This window comes from Ambystoma mexicanum, chromosome 3p, assembly GCF_040938575.1.
Source record: "Ambystoma mexicanum isolate Mex_15411 chromosome 3p, UKY_AmexF1_1, whole genome shotgun sequence".
In the NCBI taxonomy this organism is placed as follows: Eukaryota; Metazoa; Chordata; class Amphibia; order Caudata; family Ambystomatidae; genus Ambystoma; species Ambystoma mexicanum.
This window is the reverse complement of record NC_090925.1, coordinates 1,131,768,004-1,131,789,189: the sequence shown is the minus strand read 5'-3', so window position 1 is coordinate 1,131,789,189 and position 21,186 is coordinate 1,131,768,004. Positions and strand designations below refer to the sequence as shown.

The following is a 21,186-nucleotide window of genomic DNA, read 5'->3' as shown; positions in this document are numbered from 1 at the left end:
GTTACATTCAAAACGACACTGTCCACCATCTTAGAACACATGGTGACTTTAGAGAGAGAATCTAAAATGGCGGATGAACCTAAAATGGCGGCTTACACAGATCTAAGGTCAGGACCTTGCAACGCGGATTTCCTCGCAGAGCGACTTGGCCTAGGCCAATATAAATATACACGATCGTGAGGGTATAATATGTTTTCCTGTTCAACAATAGGCTTTCTGTGCTCACGAGTGGCTTTCATTCCGCCAGGTCAGACCTGTAGTCTGTCGGTCCGGATACAACGGTACCGGCAAGCTTATAATGAGGCCCAATGTGTCTTACTCCCTAAGGGTTGGTGCAACAATGGGCCTCACAAATCCTTGTTGCTGGTGACTAAGTTATGGGGCGGTGTGCGTGCGGCTGGGAGCTGATGCTTGAGTGAAACAAAGGCATTTTGCTTAGTATCTCTCCTCTGTTCAGGTGTTGTTCAGACAACGAGTATTATTGCATGCATGCAGTGAAACATGTCAAGATGCTCTATAAGGGTATTTTCCCAGTGGTCCCCACATGTGGTGGTGGTAATTTCTCTTGGTGAAGGGACTCCACCAGGGCTAACCATTGGGCTCTTACTGTCAGATTCTAAGGCAGTAGGAGAAAATGGTTGCATGTAGCGAAAACTACAACTCCCATGTGGCCCAGGAAATCGAGGCAAGTATTTACTGCCACCATTTTGTGTTCACCAGCCCTTAAGGCAACTTAGAACCATGCTGCAATGATTGTGTCTAGTGAGCTCTTTTTATTATTGGTTCCCCTCAGCTTCATGGGCATGATCCCGAAACCTTCCAATTTCCAGAGAAAAATACCTTTGGACAAACCTGCCACCTCGTATTTGAAATGCCACTTGCCCCTCCTCCCCGTAAGCCCCACCGGACCTCCATCCCCTTCTTCCTTCATTTGCCAACTAAACAGATCTGCTGCTCCAGTGCCCCCGGAGACCCTGTAACAAATGAATCCATCAATTAATGTGTAGCGTTTTCACTCAAAACCTAATAAGGATAAGGTACAATTACAAACTGGAATTTTATAAACTTGAATTTGATGCGAGAAAATGTAATGGCTGTAATTAGAACGGCAACCCGATTTGGTTTAAAACAAATAAAAACACATAAATCATACTTCAGACTACTGGCCTTTGAAATGACCTGCATTAAAACAACCAGGCACTCACCACTAAGTTAAGTGCATCTTAGCCCAACAGAAACAACCTCACAACTTGTATGATTGAGTTTGTGAACTGGATGGATGAATGCATTAGTACATGTTATTGGGTGGGTGGCTGTATAGATGAATAAATACATGTATGGATGGGTGCATTTGTGTGAATGTATGAATTTGAGGCTGTATGTATGGAATCATGGGTAGATGCAATAATGTTGGTGGGGGGATACATGGATAGATGGATGTGCGGATTAGTAACATAGTCTGTATACCGTCCCTCCAGTCATTCTGTAGTCCTGTCTGTAACACTCATTTATTTCAACCAACTCAAGAGCATCCACTGATCCATTGATGTTACACACGGACATGCCCGGACAAAATAGTTTCTGCCTGCACCCTGCTGCCAATTTCAGTTAATCGGAACTGGGTCCAAATTGGCATATGGCATTTTGAAAGTAGAGAAGATAATTCTACAAGTTAAATGCCAATAGACGACATTTGCTTTATTCTCCTCGTGTGGAGCAGTGCCCTGCCCTCCACATGCTGCAGTACTAGTCTTTAAGGTTACCAATCATTCCTCTCCCCACTTATGGAAACAGCTCTTTTTGGCCACCCCTCTGCCACTCCTATGACTGCTCTATTGGGCCACCGATCCTTTCTCTTCCTGTGTGTAAGATTTCTGTGTCCCCCCAGAGCCCTGTCTGGGATTAGTCACGAGGATGGAGGTTGCAGCTTGTAAGTACACTCAGAGTGCTAGACATGTACCGTCCTTCAACTCGTGACAGCAAGGGCAGAGCGCAATCCATGGCTAAAACGTCACAGTAAAGATTTATGATAGGAGCGGGGGCAGGGGTAATGCTAGAATGATCAAAGTGGGAGTGTGTATGGATCAGCAATGTGTCTCAAAAGGGAGTGTCAAGCACTTCCTTATGTACTGATGTGAAAAGTCTCTAGGAGTGTTTTATTGTTTGAACCACTGCTGTTACACTTGTATTTCTATCACACAAACATGGATAGAAATGCTTTTGGTTGTTTACATTTCACAATAACTGGCTTTAACAGGGCCCATCACTGTGAAATGCACTTCCAACACCACACATAGGTGTTGGGAGCTTGTTATACTTTAGTCGTGGGGGTGATCCATGACACTAATGCATGCAATGGGGTTGGTTTGTTTGTGTTGTATTTCCTGTGGTGTTGGGCACATAATCGCACAAGTACATTTTTGTGCAATTGCCCCTCTCCCTGAGTGCATTTATGTGCAATTGCCCATCTCCCTGATATGTGCTTCATTTTGAGAATCTGCCCCCACACTATCCAAAATTGGTGACATTTTTAGACAAAATTAGTACACGTTGGAGACGTAAGATGAGTCTATATTTAGAAATTCATTCATTCTTCATAACTTCACTAATATATCAATTGCTCATTCAATTATTAACACACCAGATATTCTTTGGCGAGTTTGTAATGCTAAAAAAATATATAATGATCTTATAAATTTGGACCGTAATTTGTTCACACATTATGAACTGTGCAACGCTACACAGAATAGTTGATACGCCTGAGGACCACTTCTGGGTGGTGATGGTGCGCGGTACAATACCTTTAACATTAACATCATACAGACTGATATGGAATAGAGGAGATTCGAAATATTCTATAATCTAAAGTTCTGCATGCCACCCCAACTCAGTCCTCCCCTGCCACCTGGCCCCCAGCAGACACAGCCAGGAAACTCCACCCCCCCCTTGCCCTTCTTCCCGCCACTGTGGGTTTGCACGTTACGGCAGTCACAAGGTATCTGGGCCCGGTTCAAGCCTCATGATCAGAGTGCTGAGCAATTCAAGACACACATTTAATTGCAGGCACCATTTCCGAGCCAGTAAATTACCTGGATCTGGTGCAGGACCACTGCTAGATACCTCTATTAATGGCAGCTTCACATCCTCCTAGCCAGTGGCTAGCTCTTCTCCATTAACCCACACGTATCCTACCCTACTGGTACCAATTGGCATTCCTAGGAAAGATCAGGCCCAGTGCTGAGTATTTCTCTATGATGAAGCCCTTGAAAACTGCAAAAGACATTCCCTTATGCATCTTCTCACTCCCTTCCCGGTATGTCCCCCACCTCGGTCATACCCTCCCCACTTCCTTGTAAATCACCCTATGCAAATATGGCTCCTGCATAATTTCTTTCTCTCATCTTGGGCAATGTCATGGTGCAAAAAATCTATATCTTTCATACATATAAATCAGCAAGCTACATGGACTTCAAAGCAAATATAATCTAGGAAAGCCAATTGATGTGTACATGCAAAGCATCTGTAACTACAATGTACACTCAAATATCTTTCTATCAAATGTGAGCATGTCGTTGCAATTAATTTCCAAATGTAGTGAATTTGTAAATGTAACCCATAATTATTATTGTGCCGTACACATATATACACTCATATTATGGACTCATAGTTTACATGCGCATATTTCTTTACCCTACCTGTTGCATACCAGCCCACAAGGTGGGAGCCTTCCTCCTGTCTCAGACATGTCTGGGTGCCTTCTTACAGGGGTGCTGAGTGTACAGAGTATCAGTTTGATACTTCTACTAGTGGAGTGTATCCACTGAAACCGCAGGGAAGGTTACAGATGGACAGTCCCATGACCAGATCTGTGGATGAATGGGATATGGTCAAGCTAGATTAATTCATTTAGGACTTCAGTGAAGTCCCCTTTGATGTCATCATTGTGGTCATAGGCTGCACAGCAAGGGGTGCGAAGTTAAGCTGGCTTTAGCTGAATTTCCTGGGTTTTGTTGCAACATGTTTTTTACCTAACCTGTTGATTAACTAAAGTTGTTTTCATTTAATATATATATATATATATATATATATATATATATATAAATATATATATATATATATATATATATATATATATATATAGTAAGGGTGCCGAACCGAAGAAGTAGACTAACACACAAGTGGCATGGTTGTTGCCATAAGCCTTTATTGTATGAGAAAATACCTACCTCTCCCTAACTCTAAGAGAGGTTTCCCTACCTCTACTAAAATGATAAGGGATTCAGTCAGGATGTAAATGGAAATCAAGAGACCACCATCCTGTGTCAAAAACCCTGCTTCTGTCGCTTAGACTTGTAACTAAAGAGGTAGTGGAACTTCTTGGTCCAGAAGAATGACTCCCTTCTTCTGGACAAAGGATCACAGTTCCAATTGTAGATGGACCTTTGCCTGAGGTAATGACGTCCTTCCCCAGGTATCAATCATTTTTCCAGTTCCAGGTTGAAATGTCAAACAAGCAGCAACGTTCTCATTTCAACTCAAAAGGGTAAAGTTCCAGCTCCAACCTCAACATTCCTTATTGTTGCCCATAGCTACGTTTAACTATTGGGAGGTCTGAGGGGGGCTGGAAAATGCCTCCCTTCTCCAGGTATCTTGTAAACTCAATTTCCCAGAGAATGACTCCCTTCTCCAGGTGTCTGAATCTTAGTGTTTTTCCTCCCCATACAGCCAGGGGAATGACTCCCTTCCCCTGGCCTCTCTCTTTAGTTGGCTTCACTTTTCACAAAGCCAGGGGAATGACTCCCTTCCCCTGGCCTTCCCCGGCTCTGTTCTCAGACTCTCTTAGCTTTTACTTTCACCGTTCACAGCACCAGGGTTAATGACTCCCTTTCCCTGGCCTGTCTCAGACTTCTCATCACAATTTACAACAGCCGGTGGGGAATGGCTCCCTTGCCCTGGCCTTCTCAGGCTTCTTTTTACAGTTCACAACCATAGGGGAAATGACTCCTAGCGATTTGCAAATTTAACTGTTTGAAGCTGGATGTTATTTTCTTACAAGAGACCCATTGGAAGAGGGGGGAGGAATCAGCCATGAAAGCAAGGGCCATTGAAAACATGTATCATGCCTTGTGTGAATCCAAAAAGAGAGGGGCGTTGATGGTAATTGCGAACAAACTGGGTTTCACAGAACTCTCCAACCTTAGAGACCCAGAAGGATGCTATATATTCGTCTAGGGGCTGATAAAACACCAAAAGGTTTCCCTAATTTCAACCTATAGCCCAAATGAAGGCCAAGACCATTACTGGGAAAAAGTGAAAGGGAAAATCCAAACCTTTGTAGAAGGGCACTTACTTATTGGGGGGGGGGGCTTAAACATGGTCCTGGACCCAGAAGCAGATAGGAAGGGGGAAACCCCATCAAGGGGATATTACACACAGCGGAAGATGGTCCGACACTTTGCCCAAATAAATAACGAACTGGGGGTGGTGGATAACATGACCCCGGAAGGGGAAGCTGTCCCATCTTACACTTTTCACCCAAAGATTCACAATACCTACTCTAGGATAGATTATGTCCTCTTAGACTCTGTCCTGTTACACAAAGTGTCGACATCAACCATAGAGCCGGTCCCCTGGTCAGACCACAATTTGGTTAGTGTAAAACTCAGAGAGTAGAGTCCCGAGCAGAGCAAGGGGAGATGGATTGCAATGACCTGCTGTTGAAAGATAGAGAGGTAGCCCAGGGTTTGTTAAAATCGATAAAGGAATTATTCCAGATTAACATCAATGTGGAGGTGAGGCTGACGACAGTCTGGGAGGCATTTACGGCCACGATACGAGGGGAATAATCTGACTGGGAGCAACAAAGAAAAGGGAGATACAGGGCCTCATTATAACCCAGGCGGGACAGGGTTAACGGCGCCGGTAAAGGTGCCGGTGCCGTCAACCCTGTCCCGCCTGATTACGAGGTCCCCTCGCGGGACCCGGTCTGCACGTCTGGTTTCACCAGACGTGCAGACCGGGTCCCGTGCGGGGAGGAGGGAGCAATCAACGGGCCGCTTGTAATCGGCCCATTGTTTGCTCGCTCGCCCAATCCCATTCAGCCCTATGGGGGCTGAAATGGGAATGGGGAAGGTCCGGGTTCCTAGAAGGAGGAATTACCAGGCCCTCCGAACTCGGAATGGCCCGGTAATTCCTCATTCTGGGAACCCGGACGCGATTTCGGCGGCAGCCATGCCGCTGATAGCGGCATGGCTGCCGCCGAGGTCATAATGAGGCCCACAGAATGAAGAGAGGGACCAGAGAAGCAAGACAGAGGCACTAAAACCTAAGGGCATGCTAAAATCGCAAATATCCCCAGATAACTTGGCAAAAGTAAAAAAATACACGTTTGAAGGATCTCCTCCTGTATCAGACAGAGAGAAAACTAGCGTTTCTCAAGCACAAATGTATGGAAAAGGGAGACTGTGTGGACAAAATACTAGCCTCGAAACTGCGGGCTCAGAGAAACACAAAGAGAATAGGGTCCATCCTCCAAACAGACTCAAAAAGGGTACAAAAAGACCAACAAATAGCACAGGAGTTCCGTAAATACTACAAGGGCCTCTATTCGACTGAATTCATTGGGGACGGAGCTCGGATAGACAAACTCCTCAAAGCTCTCCCGATACCAGGCATCCCCCAGAACAGGCAGACACACTAGCGGCCCCATTCACAGCCAAAGAACTTAGCTCGTCCATGGGAAGATGAAATCTGGGACATCTCCAGGGAAGGATGGCTTCTCGGCCCGTTTCTTCAAGACATTCCGCTCCGCTCTAGCATCCTTCCTGGCTAGACTGTTTAACCAGGTACTGGGATCAGGTGTCCTCCGAGACTCACTATTAAGGGTCCTGATAGTGGTTTTCTCCAAAGAGGGTAGGGTCCAAACACGCTGCCAACCATATAGGACTATCTCCTTGTTAAATGCAGATGCAGACATTTTTGCAAAAAACGTTAAGTGTTGCACTGGAATCGCTCATGCCCTTTTTATTCCATGGAGACCAAGTCGGCTTTATTATGGGACGGTAGGGCGCAGAGAATACCCTTAAAATAATTGATTTAATGCACCTGGCTCAAGAGCAGAATCTGGATGGCTTCCTGGGGCCTCATTACCACCCTGGCACCAAGGGATTACCGGTACCGGTAAGGGTACCTGTACCGGTAATCCCTTAGCGCCTGATTACGAGGTCCCTTTGCGGATACCCACCTTAACGGCTGGTTTTACTAGCCATTAAGGAATGGACCCGCAAAGGGACCTTGGTGCTAATTACGGTACCGCAATTTGCAGTACCGTAATTACCATGTTCCCCATTCCCATTATGCCATATAGTGCAAAAATGGGAATGGGGAAGGGCCATGGAGGAAGGGGGAATTACCGCCCCGCCAACCTTGTTGTAATGGGGTGGTAATTCCCCCTTTCTCCATGGCGGAGTCAGTGGGCCTGATTACAAGGTCCGTTAGCGCCATGGTGATATCAACGCATGTTTTTTGCAGGCGTTAAAATCCATGGCGCTAAGGGACCATGGTGCTAATTACGCCACCGTAATTTACGGTGGCGTAATTAGTGCCTTCCCCACTCCCATTATGCCCTATGGGGCAAAAATGGGAATGGAGAAGGGTAAAATGGGAAATGGGGATTTACCGCCCCACTCACCTTGGAATGGGGCGGTAAATCCGCCATCCACCATGGTGTAAACGCAGTTTACACCATGGTGGTAAGGGTACGACCCAGGCGGTAAGTTACCGCCTGGGTCGTAATGAGGCCCAGTAAGTTACCGGCATGGACCATGGTGCTAATAGCACCATGGTCCTCCGCCTGCGTCGTAATGAGGCCCCTGGTCTCTATTGACTCTGAAAAAGCTTTCGACAGGGTGGAGTGGGGGTATATGTGGATGGTCCTTGAGAAAATGGGATTGGGCCCCAACTACCGTAAATGGATCACTGCCCTATACGCAGACCCGACGCCAAGGGTTCTAGTTAATGGCACAATATCACAACCCCTTCTCTTAACCAGGGGAACTGGACATGGCTGTGCTCTCTCCTCACTCTTATATGCTCTCTCCATGGAACCCCTGGCGATAGGGATTAGGAACAACCCAGACATCAGCGGGATAGGGTGCAGCGTAGCTGAGTTTAAACTGTCGCTGTTTGCGGACAATATTCTATGCTACCTATCGGATGTGCATCAATCCCTCCCCAACCTAATAGACAAAATTAACACCTTTGGGGAATTCTCAGGCCTAAACATTAATAACACAAAGTCTAATGTCATGCCACTACGGCCGGCACACACTCAAGGGACAGCCCAGGAAACACTAAGAGGGATGAGGCTGAAAAACAAACATGTGATATGATGTGCCCCACTCCCACATTCTCTGGGGCAGAGGGGGGAGACCCAGGCAAACAGTTTGGACATTTTCTGGGGGGCTAGTTGCCAGCACATTATATAAACAGCCTTTGAACGAGTTAGTTGGATGAAAGAGTTGGCGGGCATAGCCTTCACCCTTGACCTACTGCAAATGCTACTGGGGGTACTGGAGAGGTCCAGAGACGAAAGCAGGCTTCCACGAATATGTGAGGCAATGCTTAGAGCGGCCAGGGGAGCAATAGCACAAAAGTGGAAGAGCTCAGCCATCCCCTCTAAAGCAGACTGGTCCCTCAAACTCTGGGACATATTTGTTTTTTGAAAAACTCACTGCAGTGGTAAACGTTAAGATTGAATCATTTCACACAGAGTGGAGAATGCTCATACTGCATTGGGGTAATAGCGGTCCATAAAGTGTCATCATAACCATCCACAAGGGTCGATTAGCCAGTCAGGTTGAGAATACTCAGCACAGACCCAGGGTCTTGTGGGGGGAGTCTCCCCTTAAGAACGCAAGGGGAGCTTAGAGAGCATAAATGACTGCACAATTACGGTGCCCTGAATTCCTGCTTTAATGTTGTAACAATTGTAAACTTGAAGAAGCATATGTTGTAACCAAGTGTTGTGTGAGTTGGTTTGCAAGGGAGATGGTCGGGGAGGGGGAAGGGAGGTTATGGGACCAAAATGCTATGGACAACCTGCTTATTATTGTAACTGTTCCTCATGCAATAAGTTTAATAAATACAAAGTTTAAAAAAGAAAAACAAACCAATACTTCATGCATTTACTTTACAGAGGTGCTACAAAAACCAACATCTCATGTGTCCCACCCAACTTCACCCAATTTTAGAAATGGTTTGCCCAGTCTGAGAGCGACACAAGAGGCATCTTTCAGTACATCATATAGTGAATAATTCAGTAAAACCAGCGATTTCATTCAAGAACTCAACCCATGACCAACCATTACAACCACAAGCCGGTGTGCCAATGCTTACTTCAACCATTATTTGTTACATGATTGATCGATCAGAAAATTAACCCAACTTTGCAGATTCTTAAAATTGTATTTAATATGTGTTATTGGTGGGTGTTACTATATTTGTGCTACTGATCACATTTTTAAAAAACACAGCTCGCTTATCATCCACAACCTAAAAGCGATGTACGGGCAAAAAACAAATACTGTACCTATTATGAATGCAGCCACATAGTTTGAGATTTGTCCCATCCCCACTATGAGGAAGAGCACCGTGAACATCTCCCAGCTATTAGAGAAGACTTGGATGAAGCTGAAGCCCGTCTGTACAGCCATGGTCGCGAAGAGTACCGGTTTACGGCCAAACCTTTGGTACAAACATAAAAAAGAAAAATGTTAATGGGACTGGTGGCAATTAAAATCCAAGCATTCATTTACTTTTGTGCTAATTAATCATTTTGATATATCTTGAATTGCTCAGATATTGTGCTGCATGGGCATAGAGAGAATAAAATAGTTTTCCAGAAAATTGTGAATGTCTTTTATAAAAATAGAACTGTAGGCAGCCTTAGTTAAGTATGTAGTCTAGGTAGGCCCCATCATAGTAGCTTCATCGCACTTACAAATAAATAACAAGCTTAAAAACAAGTTTACAAGTAAACATGAGTATGTAGATACTGACAAAAATATGACAATGGATAATCCAGTCAGTACAGGGACATCTTGCTGCGTCACCAGAACACCCTCAAACGATGTCAGACTTAGATGCGTAATGCACTCTAAGGATGTCCTAGTCATGATGCAAAAATGCAATTATGTCATTATTGCGTTTGGGTGATAATGATATTTCAGAAGATCAGCTTTGCTAATCCTTGTCCCATGTGTCATGCTTTAGCCAAGCAGTGGCTGTTCAGATACTCTAATGCGCATCTTCCAAAAACGTCATTAGGACAACGGCACCTGTGAGGAATTCGACCATCCACAAGGTGGGTGTGCTCTCGCCTGTTTTTTTTTACATTTTTTAAATGAAATTGAATGATAGTAGATCAACCTCTGGAAAATGTGTGGGGACAACCTGCACACATTTTCCTATGCTCACCTCATGACATACACATAGACCTGTGTACTCTGGGTGGCCACAACCTACAGGCGCAGGCGTCCCTATCATATTTAGTTTGGATATGACAGCCAGGAGTACACCATGTCATCTCAGAAGGGGGAGGGCCAAACCTCCCCCCTGCCAAGGCAAGCCTAATTAACTAATACAGGCTCCATAGATCCGTTATGTCTTTTTGTTGAGCCCTGTAGCTGGTGCAGCATTTGCATACTAATCAGAGTTAAATTGAAACAGGCCTCCATGGGGCCTAGCTGCAGAGCTAACAAAGGAGACAGGAAACCCCAACACACTTTCATATGCACTGTGTCAACCTGATGCCAGCTCCCACCTTCAGTATTGATTGACAGTGAAATGTCGTATCTGGGACTGCGTGTTTACAGTAGTCATCCCTGCAGGGGGACCCCTTTCAGAATGTACGAGTATGTGGATTGACGGCACCAGAAAGTCTGGTCTCGCCACAGCTTCAAGGGAGACTTGCCGCTTTCATCAGGAACCACAGAGAGCTCTGTTAACCAGAGGGACTTTTGATCCACAACAGACAGGAAAATGGGTGGGACCAGGTATTGCATGTTTTCACCCCTTTGTCCTTTCTGTTGCAAAGCACTCTGGTTATGACCTCACGCATACAGGAGTTTGTTGGTGGGGACCCAGGATTGGTTCATTAAGGTAGGCTTAGCCTAAACCAATCCCTGTGTTCCATATGGCTTTAAAAGAGGGCAAGCCCTTCTTTTGGCAGATCATCTGAAGGCTTCACTAGAAGCAGAAGGAAGAACTGATCATTGGACCCTGGCTGAAGGTACAGTCTCCCTTGCATCTTCTGCCAGTGAAGTAAGGCCAGAACCTCCAGGAGGGAAGCAAGAACCCCCCTAAACATCTCCTGGAGAACAGAGGGAGATACCGAATCCAGATTACCCTCCAGAAGCTCCTGAACTGGTACCCAAAGAGTCTCTGAACCAAACCAAGGATAAGGCAGCTGCCTGCAACACACTCGTCCGCTTTGGGGCGTCCGCCTTAAAAGACGACACAAGCCCAGTGAAGAAGCTAGGAAGAGTGCAGCGACAATCATCGACCGACGTCCACCTTAACTGACATTTTTGAGCCAGTCACCCCCCTAGAGCTGCAACTGACTGCACAGTTGACTGTTGTTACACCGCACCCGCTAAAGCCGTCTGAGACGCCTCGACCATTGCTTCAGAACCGCTGAGCAGCACTGAGACAGCGATTCCTGACCCTGAGCCGCCATGTTGGCCAGCCTGCAGCCATCCATCCAGCTTTGCTCACCGAACTGAGTGCCGCCTGATACCCGCAGCTGTCTTCCATCTTGAACTCTGTTGCAGAAGCTGCAAAGCACCCTGAAAAAGGACTCAACCCTTTTGAGCACCAAAATCTCCTACAGCACATAGTACATTGTGGTTCTGTCCCCCTGGTCTTTCTCTGAAGGCCCATAGTGACATTGCATGACCCATTGCTCCCTTTGTGTTGAAACCAAGTATCCTTGAACTATTCCAATTATTTACTATACCAACTACCCTCCTGTCAGTATCCAGAGTGCATCCCATTTCCTTCTTTGAAACTGTCTGTCGTCCGCATTCCTTTACAGGGCGGGTTATATTTTGTGGTGTGCTAGAACTGTCTGTAGTGATAATAATAAAGTAGATATTTGTATGCAACCTTGACTGGACAGTCCCTTTTATCATTGGGTAATATCGCTATGTTGCAACTAAGCAATGATCCACAACCTTTTGGAGATAAGCCTGCCGTTCCATCTATGTTATTAAAATTAGACAAGGTTTGTAATCTGCTTGTGTTTCCAATCTGTTCGGATCCCTTCTGGTGTACCAGAGGTGTGGGGCTGATTGATGATTTAGAAACCGATAATCAAAAGTGGAAAAACACCACAAAATGTCAATTAGTCCACAGCTTGGAAAATGGCATGTGAAAGTGTCAATACCAAGATCAAAAATAGGCGCACCATGAAAATTTGAGGTACATGTAAACCTGAAGCAGCCGTACACATAGGGCCTCATCACGAGTTGGGCGGTATCCCAGCGGTAATACCGCCGTCATACCGCTGGGGCTATTAGCGTTACTGCCAAACCCCCCAGCGCTATTAGCACCTAATCACGGGGTTGGCGGAATGGTAATTCCCCATTCCCCATTGGGCCCAATGGGAAATTTTCAGCACTACTACCTTGGACGGTATTAGCACACAGTTATAGCACCGAAAATCGGTAAATTCGTAACGCATTTACCCCCAGCTCTGAGCTGGAGGTAAATCCTGCCAAACCTGTCATTTGGCGGACCCTTAAATGCGGCAGTAATAGCTTTACCGCTGCATTTAAGGCTTACTGCCAAGCTCGTGATGAGGCAGTATATCTTGACTACTGACAGGCAAAAAACCTGATTCCTGATTCAGAACCTGGGAAAATCTTCTGATAACTTGCCTCTCATCTGCTAAAAAAACATTGCAGGCTTAGTCCATATGCGAAAAGGCGAAGTTCATTTATGCATGACTTTATATGGGCTGGGTGTGTTGATCTACAATTGATTACATTCTATTTGCAAGTGTTTGTTTTTGTTGGCCAATGTAGCGTTTCGACCAGAAACACTGTACAGAGTAGACAGAGGTAAGCCGGGTAATACTGTTTCCGGGTACTTACAATGACAATAGTGGGATATGACAGTACATTAGATTGTTGGCAGAGAGGAAGTGGTAACTTTAGAACGGAGAGAAGGTTCAGTCAGGTTTCCAGATACGCATAAAAAATATGCATGAGAAATACATCTATTGAGTTTGCTTAGATAATATTTTCATGTGTTGCACATTGTAAACATCCATTCAGATCACTATTCGGTGGGTTTAGGAGCAGAGCCATAGGACTTAACTAACTAACAACTATGGAAGAGCAATGCCAATTCCAATGCTAAAAAGACTGCATGCCTGAGGCTTGTGCATGAAAGTGGTAAGAAATCTATTTTTTTGGTTGGCAGGTTTTTTCAGAGTATTATTATTCTAAACTGCAGAATTGTGGGAGACGGCCTCTGCAGTGGCTTTATCTCCTGGACTCATAGACCTAGTTTTCGATAGGCCAAAAGAAATTCTAAAAACCTACAGGTGGTGGTTTCTCGGGATACAGTAGCAAAGGAAAGTCTGCAGGTTCCATCCCAGGGTCACTACTCATTGGGGAAGCCAATGGCAATTACAAGATTACTGGGCTCCCTACATTATCACTTGTACAAAGTAATTTCTCAATATTTTACTAGTGAGAGAATCATGGAAAGATGGGCCTGATTATGACTATCCTACAAAGAAAACAGAGTACACTTGTTTAGGGACACAATGGCCCTCATTACAAGTTAGCCGGTCCGGATATAATGGTGCCGGTAAAACCGTACCAGCACTGTTTTCCAGACCGGCTAACTACAAGTTCTGTGGCCGTGTGGTGGTACACCCGCCAGGTCTGACCTGGCGGGCGTAATGCCACACGGCCACAGACGGACGCGGAAACACTGGCACCATTACAACATGGTGCCGGAGTTCCCACTTCCCCATTCACGTGGAGTCCTGTCGGCAATGGAGATTTACAGAATGCCAGCTCCGGATTTACCGGCTCACCGGGCTGTAAGGCCCCGGTAATTCCGGCAAGTCTAGAGCCAGTAAATCCCTACGGGTCCGGCGGCAGCCCGCCGGTTTTACCGGCACGGCTACTGCTGGACTCGTAATGAGGCCCAATGGATTCTAGCAGGCGACATAATCCTCACTCAGATACAAGAGCATAGAGAAGGAAACTACTTGAGCAAAAGTCTACAGTCCGTAGTAACAGAGCTGGGAGGCAGATGAAAACGTCATCCATAGCTTCTTCCCCTCCCCCGACCCAATACAGCACAGGTGGGAAACGCTACTCACTGAGACAAGCGTACCACCCATATCCCAGGCAGGTACAGCAGGACGTGGAGGCAACTTAAGCTGAAGACGGCAAACACATTCAAGCTAACGATGCAACAGTGACAAGCACATGCATTAGACATGAAGCAAACATGACTCCACATGAAGAACATCTACACTAGGTAAAATATGCATTTATACATGAATCATAATAATATACCATCCACAGACATGAAGAATACTAACATGAAAGATGTCTATGGTGAATGCAACATGAACGACACGCAAATATAGCTCACTAACATAGAAACAAGAATGTAACTGAGCAGCCAACTTTTCTGAAAAATGGAAGCCACAGCATGATTTTGAATGATCAAAGGCCTCACGTCCTGAGGAAAACTCAAAGTGCTGAATCCACAGAAGTACAGATCCGTGCAGAGCTCAGGTTTTAGCTAACAATTAGTGCCAAGGTTAAAAGCTAACAATTAGTGCCAAGGTTAAAAGCTAACAATTAGTGCCAAGGTTAAAAGCTAACAATTAGTGTCAAGGTTAAATGGAAATAAGTGAGGATTGCAACAGCGGAACAATGGCACGAGCCCGCAGGCCGGCACTTACCTATTTATTGGCGACTGACAACTCCATCTAGGCACTTATAGCTGCTCACTCCCGAGCACTTCCTTTTTGTTTCACCTAGCACTCACTCCCCTCATCCCTTCTCTCTACCTGCACTTGCACGTTCTGAATGCTCATAAGGCCTAGTAGATCCACCTCTATCTTATATTGTTGTATTTATTCTTTATTCCCATGTCCCCTCCCTGTTGCCCTGTGGGCGCTTTGAAACACAATTTACTTGATGTATAAGCGCCTTACAAATGTACAATAAAATAAAATAGCAGTTCCCAAGACGCAAGCAGGATACTTCCAGATTAATTAATGCTTTATAAGAATACAACCAGTCTTTGTTATCCAGATGCAATAACACAGTAAGCCAAAGGAGTCCAAGAAGACTAACTCAAGAGTGTTCCTGATGGCAAAATAAAAACACGACACACATTTTAGTATTAGCTAAAGTCCCAATTAATAGAAGGCCATTCAGTTTCATACACAGTCTCCAAGCATGTGATCCAGAACTGGGGAACACAGACTATTCATTAGAAGCCAACAGAAATAGGACACCTGCAGTACTCCCTAGAAACACACATAGATGCAAGCTGCTACACAAGGCCAAGAACAAAGAGATTGCGGTCTTGTCTTTGTTTTCCCGTTTTGTGTGTGCTCTTAAGCCTCAGGGTCAATGGTGTGCATTATTAATATATTAAAGTAAAGTAAAGTGAATTGCCTGGTCTCATGGCCTGGGAGTGAGGGATAGTAACTTTTAATTGAATAAAGGACAGTCCTTGGGCTTTTCACCCCCCACTCCCTTTCTGGCTCATATCTTGATGACCTGTCATGTGTCCAAGGTTGGTTAGCAAGGAGCCAACCTATCAAAAGCCCAAGTGTCAGCCCCCCCATCAAGTAGTATGCCAGCCAACCACGTGTCGTAGAAATTATGTATTGTTCACCTTATTCATATAGGGGTGGTTCCAGGTGGAGCCGTCAGAAGTTTGTTTCACAATTAAATGTTTAACCCCTATGGAACCTATACGTAGCCAAACCAATTAAGCTCTTCCTGCTTCCTGTTTGTGTGGATCATGCGAGCTGGAAGCCTGGCAAGCAGCTGAGGGGTGGTTGAGCATTGAGTCTGGAGTGAAACAGCTAAGGAAAAGAAAAATATTTTTGTATGTGTGTATGCATTTATGTGAGGATATTGTCCATGTATGCATATGAATGAATGCAGGGTGAAAGTGTGTATGAGTGCGCGTGTGAATGAGAAGGCAGTGTGAATGCTCTTCATGCTCATAACTGAGAGGAGCTGTATGGGTGTGTGACTGGTGGTTGCATGGGAATTAATGCATGCATTTGCCATGATGGGACCGAGGGCATTGGGGCATGGATGTTTTCTTACAGTGGCATGGTATGTTTTCTAGCATTATTGGGCAAAGCAAAGGCAACTTGATGGGTTTTTTACGTGGAAGAGGGGTTGGAGTAGGGGAATGGTACTCCAGTGCAGCAGGCAGCCTGGATATTTTCATACTGTGGCATGGCATTTTCACTTGCATTAAGGGCAAAGCCAATGTTCTGACATGGGGGAGAGGAGGGCATTTATGAAGCCAGCACAGATATATGTCTTCATACTGTGAAATGGCATTTATTTCTGGCATTGAGGGAAAAGGAAACCTGTGAGTGGTCTTGCATTTTTACCTGGCATTAAGGGCAAATATTTGTATATGGTGGGGGCATTTGTATAGACAAGGACATATTTTCTTACTGCAGCATTTTTACTGGCATTAAGTTGAAAGCTAGCAGAAGTATGTTCTTACATTGGGATGCTGACATATACTGGCAGAGCCAGAATGGGCATGTTTTCTCTTAGTATTCTTATTGGCATTACGGCAAGGGAATCATGAGTATGTTCCTATGTGTGAACAGTGGAATATGTCTGTGCAACGAGGATTGACATGTATGGGCACAATCAGCATGAAAATGTTTTGTTTCACTGACAAAATACTGTAATACAGTGGGCAAAGACATCATGAACATGTGTCACAAAATGCTTCCGTGCATATTTGGTGACTTGGCATCTAATGGCACTTTTTATGCCTTAACAGACAAAACCGAGGTGTGCTGTAAAATGCAACATTTTAACCCATTATTTAAAATGTGTTCCCGGTGGGAGAACCCACCTGAACTCTCCTTTGATTGGATCAAATTGTACTGTGCAAGGACTGGGCAAAATTCACTACACCTGGGAGCAGATTTCATCAAGAGGTGAAGAGTGTAGCAAAGAAAGGCAGCTAGGTCATTAAAAATATAGGGTTCTTAAGGCTTCGTTGGTTCAGGCTCCGTCACTACGCTCGGTCGCACCTGCATATTCGGCCAGGGGGACCACCTACATTCGCTTCAGGTCCCACTTGTTAAACAATCCTGGTTATGCCTCTGCACCTTGTGGCAAGCATGGTATGCTCAAGTACCGACATGATAAGGTATATCAATTGCTTTTCTAAGCAATTACATATTTACTATTCTGCAAGTGCTATAGAAATTCAAGGCTAAAAGGGGATGTATTTATTCTGTAAACATCTCCCACTTTAACCAAAAGTGTTAATAGTTCACATCTATGCTGGATTACATAAATTTAACCATGCACAATATTTTATAACAATGCTACAGATTTTGTGAGAGTTTAAAAGAACTCTGAGCAATTATAATGCTAGATGTTTTTCTAATATTATTTTTTGTTTTAAACTTCCCTTGCATTTCCACCATATCTTAATGTTTGTAATAAGGAATACATATGTTCATTCTATGATTTGAAAAAACATATATTTCAAATCACATGGAGCTCATTCTCATTTGTAATGTCCAAAGGTTTATGCATCAGCCATTGTGCCACAATGGCACGAGCACTAGCCATTGTTACACGACAATAGCCTATATGTAAACGTTTGGACATTACAACTAAGCATTATCTCCATGTGATTTTAAATTTGGTTACAGACCATCTCTACCTCATTAGTTAGTCTACATTTTTGCTAGACAGGAGTCACTGCTACACTTTACAATTGTCGTTCATTCTTGATGTACAAGCTATTGTTGGGTTTATATTGTCTTTGTGATTATGTATATTGAACTGTGGGTGTATTGTGATAGCCACTGATTGTTTTTCAAAATATTGATTGATTAAAATTTGCTAATTTTCTTAAATTATACATTTGTTTTTCTTTAGTCTCAAACTGCTTCTGCAGTACATTGGAGTATTACACTATTCATTTCCTCTAGATTTTTTACTCTGTGGATACCAACGTATTCCTGATCTCGTATGTGTTTTTTTAGTGACCATTGAATCCGGGGCGAGGTCAGGACTGCAAGTACATCTGTACAGGTGCAACCCGCTTTTCCCCTTTAATTTAAGGATCATTCTCTGATTTACACATCATAGTACATGACTGTTATACAAAAAAAGTATGTACTTTGATGGAAATTAAAAATTATGTTCCCGTTCTGACTGACTGGTTTCATAAGGGATGCTCTTTTTTTTCAAAACATCACTGATCAAATGGTTAACAGATATTGTTAATTTTCATGAATCTACATTTCCTATTTATCGCATCCTTCTCCCTTTGACTAGATATTTACTCTGTTGGAAACACATACTATGCTTTAGGGAACTTTAATGCATGTTTAGTTTATGGAAAGGCTGCTGTCATTCTGCCTAACAGGCTCTTGATCTAAATGGCAACATGATTATATCACCCATTGCCAACATAATACCTTATTTAAAACAATGTAAATGATTTTATAGTGTCAACATTCCATTGTGTCTGTCCCTCACACAATAAACACGTGTCTATTCTTCACAACAAACCTTACAATGTTCCATATATATAGCATTGTCAGTTCTGTAATAGCATCACTGTACTCTTGTGTTTGTCTCTGACACAATGAACAGGTTTCTATAGCTACCGTAAAACATTATAATATACTGAAACAAAAGCCATGTTTGCCAAATAGTGGATAATTAGTAAATAAAAACAGTAAATAAAGGCCAGTCATGCACATGATTTAATTCCCTTGATTACAGCACTCTGTAAGGGAATGGAAGGAGGAGACTGACACACAGGTGGCATGGTTTTGGGCAAAGACATTTATTCTTAAAGAAATGTACAGTAAACCATATATTTCCCTAACTCTAAGAGCGGTTTCCCTGACTAAACTAAACATTAAGGAAAATGTCCAAAAATAAAGCGCCTACCGTCCAGTGTCACATGTCTACTTCTATCCCTTACACTTGAAAACAAACTAAAGTGGGTTACTGTCCTCTTGGTCCAAAAGAATGATGCCCTTCTTCTGAACAGGCACAGTTCGATATAAAAAGGGGTAATGTCGCCCTTCCCCTGGCCTTGTTCAGGCTTCTCTTGACAGTTCAACATAGTAGGGAGAATGTCTCCCTCCCTCTGGCATTTCTCAGGCTTTTGTTGGGCCTCTCCATTGGCTCAGTTTGGAAGACCTGGAATACTTCCTTGCCAGGCACTGCCCTGGCTTCAAGACCCTTTCAACTTGTTCTGTTTTTCTCTTTATCCGAGCCTCTCTTTTGGCTTGGTGGGCAGACCTGATGTACCGACCCTGCCAGGCACTCCCTTGGCTCGCAGACCCCTTTGACTTGATTTCTCTTATTTGGGCCCCCAGACCTTGTCAATATGGTTTATCTTGCTTGGGTCTCAGGCCCCGTAATTAGGGTTTCTCGTGTGTTGGTTCCCCAACCCCATAGATGAGTTAGAGCAGGTGGCACCAGCTTCCCATTGCTATGCTTCCTTACAATTGAATGCCCTAACTCATCCATTACGTGCCGAGGAATCACATATGGCATTCTGAAAGGTGCTGAAAACCGTGCTCTTCGCCTAAGCCACCTCTACACTCCTCACTGCTTGTCGACTGACTTATATGTAAACCACTATGTATATTGAAAATTTGTATAACTGTATAAATGCCAAACCTTGAATTGTATAATCCTCATGGATCCTCCTGTAACTAATCTCCCCTCAAGTAACAGCGCCACGATGCCCAAGGGCTGCTTGTGCGCTATACACATTTAAAAAATAAATAAAATAAATAAATGTGCTCACTCTCATTTGGGTCCTCCACCCCTTCAGCTTGGTTTCTTTCACATGGGTCCCAGACCCCTTCACAGACCCAGGCATCCCCCTTACCTTTTTGTCAGGCTTTTGGCACTTGGTGTCGGTCTCAGGCACCTCTGAGACTCCCGACGGCTTTTCTCTGCTTCCTTCTGTTCTTGTGCGGAGTCCAGTGGATCTGATGTACTTCTCTGCAGACGGGCTGCAGATTTTGGATCCTCTGCGGCATGCAGCATTCTTCCACGCCCAGACTTCCTTCTCCTGCTCACCTCAGTCTGTCACTCCTCTGCAGAGCAGGCAGAGACGTCGGCCTAGCACCATCTACATCCTGGTCAGTAGCTTCCTTCACAGCATCACCGTCTGCAGTATTTGAACTTCGCTCATGGTGCCTCCGGTGAGGGGCTGACAACATGGTTAGTCCCTCTTCAATTTTTGAGTCCCTTCTCATAGAAGAAATAGACTGTTCATTAAGGTTGTCTTGTGGGCTCTTTAGGGCTCCAAGCCTCTTCCTCGTCCCAGTATGTTGAGATGACCTTTCAGTGGCTCAACCCTACTCCTCCTTGTCCCAGTACTACAGGTACTATTGGTCTGGCATTAGTACATAGGGAAGTTGGTAGAAGTAGAGGTAAGTAAGGGAGCAGGTGTGAAAGAGGTGGGTGAATTGTGGAAATATTGCATCTGCCCATGATGTCCTCCCTTTATTGCAGAGGGGGAATCCCTCCCCATGAGATCCTCCTGTTGAGTACCACCCCCAGGGGGACTATAGGGTAGCAGCCTGACCTCCCTGGCCTCAAGGAAAGGGACTGCCCATCAGGGAGAAGGGATGACACCAAAGGATTTGTCATAACTCCTATAACCAGCATAACATTTTAATCTTAACTACATATCATAAAGAAGCTCCCCCGACAGAGCATGTTGCCACACTTTACAAAAAAAATCAGTCCATGGCCAACCAGCATATCAATGTAAAGTGAGCTGATGAAGAGAACCGACTTAAGCACAGACAAAACACTGAATACACCCTCAATTGAGATGTGGTGCCACCAGGTTGTAGGTTATTCCATATGATTACTT

General features: G+C 44.4%; 1 protein-coding gene across 1 annotated transcript in view; it reads right to left on the bottom strand.

Annotated features, from left to right (window-relative positions):
• LOC138581303 (solute carrier family 22 member 4-like) overlaps positions 1 to 21,186 on the bottom strand; it is a 745,421-nt gene that overhangs the window by 345,448 nt on the left and 378,787 nt on the right. The window contains exon 3 of the mRNA XM_069652517.1: positions 9,590 to 9,744. Within this exon, the coding sequence (XP_069508618.1) occupies positions 9,590 to 9,744 (155 nt within the window). The remainder of the gene's footprint in view (positions 1 to 9,589; positions 9,745 to 21,186) is intronic.